This window comes from Solanum lycopersicum, chromosome 6 (genome assembly GCF_036512215.1).
Source record: "Solanum lycopersicum chromosome 6, SLM_r2.1".
NCBI classification, from domain to species: domain Eukaryota; kingdom Viridiplantae; phylum Streptophyta; class Magnoliopsida; order Solanales; family Solanaceae; genus Solanum; species Solanum lycopersicum.
In genome coordinates, this window is record NC_090805.1 from 42,644,845 (window position 1) to 42,653,456 (window position 8,612).

The 8,612-nt window shown below is 33.9% G+C and overlaps 1 protein-coding gene and 1 long non-coding RNA gene across 2 annotated transcripts; both read left to right on the top strand.

The window, feature by feature from the left end:
• LOC138349157 (mannan endo-1,4-beta-mannosidase 5-like) lies at positions 1-2,625 on the top strand. The gene is made up of 4 exons (XM_069299290.1): positions 1-399; positions 565-885; positions 968-1,170; positions 1,258-2,625. The coding sequence occupies exons 1-4, from the start codon at positions 73-75 to the stop codon at positions 1,700-1,702; spliced, it is 1,296 nt and encodes a 431-aa protein (XP_069155391.1). The 5' UTR covers positions 1-72; the 3' UTR covers positions 1,703-2,625.
• Positions 2,626-5,373: 2,748 nt separating this feature from the next.
• LOC104648070 (uncharacterized) lies at positions 5,374-8,188 on the top strand. Its single transcript, XR_742096.4, has 3 exons — positions 5,374-5,556; positions 6,943-7,018; positions 8,111-8,188. It is a non-coding gene; the product is annotated as an uncharacterized lncRNA (long non-coding RNA).
• The last annotated feature ends 424 nt before the right edge of the window (positions 8,189-8,612 follow it).

Here is an 8,612-nt window from a genome sequence, read left to right on the forward strand (position 1 = left end):
GCTACTCAAATCAACCTTCCCATTTTATAAACTATAACACTCACTATACACATTATTCTAACACATTAATTAATGGCTTATTTTAGTAAAGCATTGCTCTGCCTCCTCCTACTAGCTATAGTCACAGAAGCTAGGAATATAAATACTAAAAATGTAGATTTTGTTAGAACAAGAGGTGCACATTTTGTACTAAATGGATCGCCTTTTCTGTTCAATGGTTTCAATTCTTATTGGCTAATGCATGTTGCTGCTGAGCCAACTGAGAGATACAAAGTCTCTGAGGTTTTCAAAGAAGCCTCTGCTGCTGGTCTCTCTGTATGCAGGACTTGGGCTTTTAGTGATGGTGGCGATGCAGCATTGCAAATTTCCCCTGGTGTCTATGATGAACGTGTTTTACAGGTCGTTTTTATTATTGCTTACTTATTTGATCAAGCTCATGTAAAAGTTGAAAACTATTTGACAGAACAAACTTTTTGTTTACTTATTATGTCTCGAGAATTAGCGGCTTATAATTTTATATCTATGGCCTTTAATTAACATGGATCTATTCTTTTTGTGATATAGGGATTGGATTTTGTGGTCTCGGAAGCAAGAAAGTATGGGATACGCTTAATATTGAGCTTTGTGAATAACTATAAAGATTTTGGAGGGAGAAGTCAATATGCTCAATGGGCGAAAAATGCAGGAATTCAGAATATCAACAGTGAAGATGATTTCTACACTCATCCAGTTCTTAAAGATTATTACAAGAATCATGTTAAGAAAATAGTGACAAGGGTCAATACAATGACTAGAATCGCATACAGAGATGACTCTACAATAATGGCGTGGGAACTTATCAATGAACCTCGCTGCAATGCTGATTATTCTGGAAGAACAGTTAATGTGAGTTAAAACAGACACAAATCTATCATATGTTATAATGTTATTTTAACTAATATTATATGATGTGATGTGATTTTTGCAGGGATGGGTTCAAGAGATGGCAAGTTATGTGAAATCACTAGACAATAAGCACTTATTGGAGATAGGAATGGAAGGATTTTATGGCGATTCAGTGCCTGAAAAGAAACAAGATAATCCTGGTTTTCAAGTTGGCACAGATTTCATCAGTAGCCATCTTATTAAAGAGATTGATTTTGCTACTATACATGCATACACCGACCAATGGTAAAGAGTACTAAACAGATCTCTATATTGTTAGTGCATATTACATAAACTCGTAAAATATAAAGGAAAACCTTTTTTTGTTAACAGGCTGCCTGGACAAAGTGACGATGCACAAGCAACATTCATGCAAAGATGGATGATAAGTCACTGGCAAGATTCAAGAACCATACTAAAGAAGCCATTGGTTCTCGCTGAATTTGGAAAGTCAAGCAAAGATCCAGGATACAATCAGAACGCAAGAGACACATTCATGAGTTTAGTTTACAGAAATGTGTACAATTTTGCGAAAGCAGGAGGGACGATGGGAGGGAGTTTAGTATGGCAGCTAGTGGCACAAGGCATGGACAATTTTGACGATGGTTACTCTATTATCTTGGCACAAAATCCTTCAACTGCAGGGCTAATTTCAGGGCAATCACATGCCATGACAACTTTGGCTCATTTGGTTAATGGCCCTAATTTGGGTCAGCTACATGGACATCATCCACTAGGTGTTGGACATCATCCATTAGGAATCGGGCATCATCCTTGAAGCATCGATGAGGTCATGGATAGGCATAACTCGTTTTTAAGGTGTCTGTTTTATATTTGGGAGTACTCCTATGGCCAATTTGGGATCTTTGCATTAGCAAAAGTTAGCTAGTGATTAACTTTCTGAATGTTTCTTATTATTCCAACTTGTTTAGGATTTTTATTATTGTATTCTACACGTTTGTTATTGGAAACAGATTTGTTGATCAATCTGATTTCTGTGTTTCTCAAGTTAATCCCAACTCCTCTGATGTTTTAGCCAAACTATTTCTCAAACAGAAGGCTGTCTGTTAACTAGACCAAGTAAACACGTTTTATATATTATGTCAATTCGTAGCTCTTTAGTGTAAGAAATTTTATATGATCTACGTTATAACAGGTAATTAAAAAAAGATCAGTATATATGTAACTAAGAAGCAACTCTAAATTATTTCACAATCACAATCTGTAAACTCCAAAACAGAGAGGTGCTGAGTAAGAATGACCTATTTGTCGACTTCCAGTTCTGACATGGCTTCCACGAGGTGAGCAACCAATCTCATACAATAAATCTCAAAAGGAATGTAAATAACTCTGATTCAGTAGGACGAAACACATCCAACTCCATATCCATTTTTCCGTGTATAGCGCTTAGCTTTCTGTTCTTCGGAAGAATCAACTTACGTCTCCCTTCTTCATTCCGTCTACCAGTTGGGAATCTAACCATCAAGTGAGTGGTTTGACGCGTTGGAGTTGGCTGCTGGCACAACAGGGCAGTGTCTTACCACACCGTAGGCGGACGAGCGATAGCGTTCGTGCTGGTACTTCAGGATTCGAATGTACCGTGTCCAAATCAGAACGATCTCAACGCCTTAATGCAGTTCCGATAAATCGCAGGTTTATTCTATGTTTATAAGTAGTCAATTCTTGCCTTGGTGGTAAACCTAATTGGTAACGTTTATTCTATGTTTATAAGTAGTCAATTCTTGCCTTGGTGGTAAACCTAATTGGTAACAACTAAGGTGTCAAAATGGGCTCAAATATAATTAACTCGTCTCAAATTTTATGGGTTGAGTGTAATATAATTTGGATTGAGTTCAGTTTTAATTTTTTTAAGTATTAATTCATTTAAATAATTTATTTTTGATTGATATTAATTTAATCTTCAATTTCAACCTATTTTAATATTTTTATTTACATTGATAGTAATGTATGTTTTTATATTGAATATATAAATTATTGTATATTTTATTTTCTTTTAGAATTTATATTTTATTCACATTATTATTAATGTAATACATGGTCTCGTGAATCATAACTAGTATATACAAACGCATCAACAAAAGTTGGATGGTTTTTCATCTTTTTCTTTAAGTTTAGTTCAAGATTTTGACGAATTTTTAGAATCTCTTGCTAATTAATTAAATATTAAATGTCGAGTCAATTAACAAGAAATTAGGTCAAAGTGTCAGAATGACCCGATGAAGATGCAACAAACTTAGGCATGTTCTTAATTTCAAAAATAAGAAGAGAAGAGATGAACAGAAGGAAGACGGTACATATGATGCTGTGATTTCAAAAAATAAGCGTAAGGTAAAAGAAATTACATCTACAAGCAATAAATCAGAATCATCGAAAAAGATCTTCAATCTGATTCAATGGACCAACAAGACGGGGAAAGAAATTGAGATGAATTGCATAAATTGATTTTATATTCCATTGAAGTTGTTCTTATTATTATAGTATAACATTACACATTTCGAGATTTATAGCCAATTTTTTCAGATTTACATTGTACTTATACAACGGATTTTATGTGTATGTATCAATTAGTTTTCTTGTTTATATGATTTTATGATATATTTTGTTTGTATAAGTTATAAAGAATTTGTATTTGCATAAATTTGAAATTGTATATAGTTATCTTGTTTTTTTATGTTTGATAAATATTAGCAAGTATACATTTCAACAGTTTTGAAAAGTCAGTTTAACTAATATTAAAGAAAAAATTACATGAATTAATATATTTTAAAAAATAATTACTTATTTTAGCGATATTTTTGGTTATTATCATTTATAGCAATATTGTGATAAATCTGTAATATGTATTAAAAGTAAATTATGTAATGTAATATATTTGAATTATAATTGTTATTTAAAATATATTATGTTTGTTTGGTAAAAAATAGTCACATTGTATTGTAAGTGTATTAAAATGTGTGATAAATGTACTATTCATCATTAAAACTTGTATTATATGTGAATAATAAATTGTTCTTGTATTAAACTTGTATTATAAATGAATTAAAAGTGATTAACTGAAAAAAATATTATTGGTATAAATGGTAAATATTTTTTATTATAGTATATTTATGTAAGTTTCCCATTTTTAAAGTTAAATTAGATTACATTAATTTGATAGTTTAAACAAAAAAATTTGATTCAAAACTATATGAAAAGTACTATAAATTGCAATTTTTTGCATATCAATATGATGAAAAAATACATCTTAAAATGTTAGTCAAAGTTCTTGTAGTTTGACTTTAAAAATAGAAATCATGACACTAAAAATGGACGGAAAGAATATATAATTACTTTTTTCTATTTATATATTATCAACAAATATACGTTCAAATAATTTATTTATATAGTTTCGACATTTGTATATATATATTTATTGTATATTTTCAATCAATTGTGTGTGTGTTTATTAAGTAATTTTTGACATGTTATCTTAAAAGTTAAATTATCTTTCTTTATCTGGTAGAAGTCATATTTGATAAGAAATTCTACTCATATACAATAACCATAAATATTTGGGGGATTGTTTTTCTTTTAAACATCTAAAATACTGCCTCATTAATTAAGATAAAGAATCCAATTCATACTTTTTTAAAAAAATTCAGCGAGCTATTGAAACTATAGGTTTGCTATGTAGTTAGATAAACAGTTACTAAGGAGGCTAATTATATTTTAACTCTTCGCTATCTGTTTAGCTTCTCAAATTAAACAATCTTGAACCTTTTCACCATTCGTAGAATTGTAAATTTTGATTTGGATAGCGATTGCTTCTTTTTTGAAGACCAACAAATTTAAAGGAGATATATATATATATAATTGAATTGAAAAAAAAATGTGATTTTTAGAGATCATTATATTCTGTTAGGATAACTACTTCTTCCGTTACTTAATTAATCATTTTTCAATTATATTTCAACTTCCTAATAACCTCATGCCCTTTATGTTTTTCCTTTCAATACGAGTCGAATTCAAAATTTTAATTTGATGGATTCAAAATTTTAACTTGATGAATTTTAATTAAAATCATGCACATGGAGAAGCACATTTATATGACATCACATTTAACATTTAAAAGGTTAAACAAATCAATAAATTAATAAATAATTGATTAAAAAAATTAAAGATTACTTATAAATATTATAAGTGTATGACGTGAAAGTGCTGATCTTTTAATTGAATACGAATTACTTTTTCTATATTGATTTTACAACACACTTTATAAAAACAGATTGCAATAGCATAGAATCATACAATTATATTAAATACAGAAAATTTGAATAAGCAAAATAACACTTTTACTAAACGAAATACAATATCTAACATATATTTGAATTTTTTTTTTTATAAAAAAAAACAATTTCTGGACCGCCACGTCATCCATTTGTTAATTTGATATAAGATTTGTTTTCATCCCAAATGAAATGACCGTTACACTTTCAACTCTCATTCTCTTCTTCAATGGCAATTCTCTCTGCAATATGGCGATTTGACCGTTACAGAAGCACCGGAATAAGGTCATGAAGATGGATCTTCAACCTCCAGATTCTCAATTTCCCTATTCCTTTCTCAATTCAGGTACTTTTTCTCATTTTCCTCTGACTAAGGGTTGGGGGCAACTCGTAGGAATGGGGAAATTGGTATATCAATCATGGTAGTTAGCTTTCTCTTGTTGAATCAGTAATCTGTGTAGATTTGTATTTGTTGAACCTAACTAGTTTGGAATTGGGGGTAGTTGGCTGATCGATGGACTTTTTCGGGATTTTCGCTTCAATTGATGTATTACTCCATAACTCAGTTTCTCGTTTTCCTTTGGACTACGTCAAGATGAACATTCACCTATTTTCTAACTGATTTAGTTTCTCAATGGAGAGCACACTGATGTGAACAAATAGAAGAAAGAAAAATCCATTCTGTTTCTTGAGTTTTATCTTTATACTCTAGTATTTTATTTGTTTGGGCTTGGCTGAGTTCAATTTGCTGGTTAGTTTGACCAGTGTTTGGGATCATGCACTATTGTTCAAAGAAAGGTTTCCGTTTCGTATTGATTTCAATATAGGATTGGAGTGGGAAGACCATTTATGATCTGCCGGACTTACAATAGTGGAAACTAGTTAACTCTTTTCAATTAGTGAGGATCTGCTTCTGTAGGAGGTTTGGTAATTTCAGATTTTATGAAGGTACTGTTAGTATGAGCTCACACACATCTTGATTATTGCATTAGGTATCTTATCTTCACCTGCTATCAGTTTTAGTAGAAAGAGATACAACATCTGTGAAAGCATCAATATACCCACGGATAATGAGTTGAAAATGACAAATCGAAAACTAAACGTTTCAACCTTGCCAAGTTCAGTATAGTACAAAGTTAACCTATGATTGATGTACATCTAAATAACTTAAAAAGCTACCTATTTTGGTTCTTCCTGTATTTCACAATACATTGTTTTAACCTGAAGCAGCTTTTCAAGATACTGTATTCTTCACCAGGTTTGCGAAGGCGGACCAATATGCGTGGGATCTTCTATAGATTCTTATCGTCCTCCTCTGCAAGCTCCAGACCTTCAGCAGCCAGAAGCCTTCTAATGACTCTTTTCTTTTCTTCCTCTGCTTTTCGCCGCATTATGTCTCTTTTCCTTAAGACAAGTGTATGTCGCTTTAACGTATTATTAAAATTCTCCACAGAAGCCTTTCTCTCTTTAGCAATGATTCATCTTTCTTCTAAAAAAAGATCAGTGGGATACGGTCGGCATGAAAGTGATAATTGCATAACTTTGCAAGGACAACCCATATGCGTCAACTTAACAAGATTTTTCAATCAGTGTATCCCTTTCTGTGGCTTCAATCTGCATTCTGATTATTCACTAAATGAAAATGTGTTGTAGAACTGCTATATTTATACCCTTTCTTTATTAAGTTTTCACCAGACCTAATTGTTTTATCCCTCTTTTCTGACTGGGGCAGGTTAGAGAAATTAGTCACTTTTTGCACCTAGGGAACTCGTTGGCAAGCTGAGGCGGCGTTAATTGCTATTCAAGAGGTACGCCAATTTCTCACCATAAAAAGTGGATCTGTTAGCTGCTATTTGGATCATGTGCGTTAAATTTAAGTATTTATAGGAATCACATGTTCCTAGAGAGGAGAGGGAAATCGATTCATATAATATATTTGCTCTTATATATCATCTAGTAGTTTAAATGTCAATAACATATCTAGTTTGAAACAGTCTCTGCTCCATAGACATAATAAAATCATTTTAATGTATCTTAGAGTAATTCTACTATCAATTTAAAAATGTGCTTAATAATCTCCTATAAAAGGTTTCTCCAAGTTATAGAAAATTACAACATGAACTCCATAATAATATAAAACATGTTCCAATTGTGTGGTCAGGCCAACATATTATTAAATTGATATTCCTCTTTTCATTACCTAGTATACATTAGGTAAGAAAGGGTATGTTGCTCGGACTCTTCAAAATGATCCTAGACCCGTGTCAAATTCATAAAAAATGCACTAGTTTCTGGCAATTCAACATGCATCCGTCAACATTTTTTATTATGGTTGTGCATTTTCCTCATCTGAGTCCTGCTCAACTGAATTGCTTTATATCTTCAAATTGCAAAAATACTATTTAGGTATATTTAATCTGGCAAGTTCAAAGTAAAAACTACTTACCTTTGATTTTTGCTTAGATAAACTTATGTCCTGAATGGTACTGTCCAGTGTCCACAAATAAGATCTCATGCATGAGGCAAATTATTAACTTAAGATTTCTATTAAAGACCTTTTTCTCTTTTATCTGTTTAGTATTGTCCAATTGGTAATAGTTCCATTCATAACAGATTATTTCTTTTATGTTCTTTGGTGTAAGCTTATTTCTTTTCTTTTTTTTAGTTTGGACAACATGTTTAGTTTTTACCCCCTAGCTTCTTCATGTTGCCCGGTCTGCATAAACAACTTGTGAAATAATCTTTTTTGTTGTGAACTGTAATTACTCTTTCAAAGGACAAACTTCTACTGCTCAACATAAGGTTGAAAATTGAAAATCATATAATTTAATTTATTCACTTTCATATCAGTCTTATTTCTTCTTCTTTTTTCATTTATACTTGAAACTTGTTATATTCAGAGTTGCATCAAATGGGCAAAATGCACTTCCTGGAGCGGAGAGGCAGCGGGAATGGAGGAGAGAGGGGGCAGGGGTAGGAGGGGGGGGGGGGGGAGCCTCGAGGGCCGGGGGTAGGGGTAGGGGTAGGAGGGGGGGGGGGCGGAGCCTCGAGGGCCGGGGGTAGGGGTAGGAGTAGGAGGGGGGGGGGGGGGCGGAGCCTCGAGGGCCGGGGGTAGGGGTAGGGGTAGGAGGGGGGGGAGGGGCAGTCGTCGGGGCGCGGAGCCTCGAGGGCCGGGGGTAGGGGTAGGGGCGGTCCTCGGGGCGCGGAGCCTCGAGGGCCAAGGGTAGGGGTAGGGGCGGTCCTCGGGGCGCGGAGCCTCGAGGGCCGGGGTAGGGGTAGGGGCGGTCCTCGGGGCGCGGAGCCTCGAGGGCCGGGGGTAGGGGTAGAAGGGGGCGGTCCTCGGGGCGCGGAGCCTCGAGGGCCGGGGGTAGGGGTAGGAGGGGGCAGTCCTCGGGGCGCGAA

Excerpts from the sequence above, each read along its gene's own strand:
- LOC138349157 (XM_069299290.1), top strand. The coding sequence starts at position 73 with ATGGCTTATTTTAGTAAAGCATTGCTCTGCCTCCTCCTACTAGCTATA. Across the intron at positions 886-967 it reads ATTCTGGAAGAACAGTTAAT|GGATGGGTTCAAGAGATGGC; the intron begins GTGAGTTAAAAC and ends TGATTTTTGCAG. Across the intron at positions 1,171-1,257 it reads CATGCATACACCGACCAATG|GCTGCCTGGACAAAGTGACG; the intron begins GTAAAGAGTACT and ends TTTTGTTAACAG.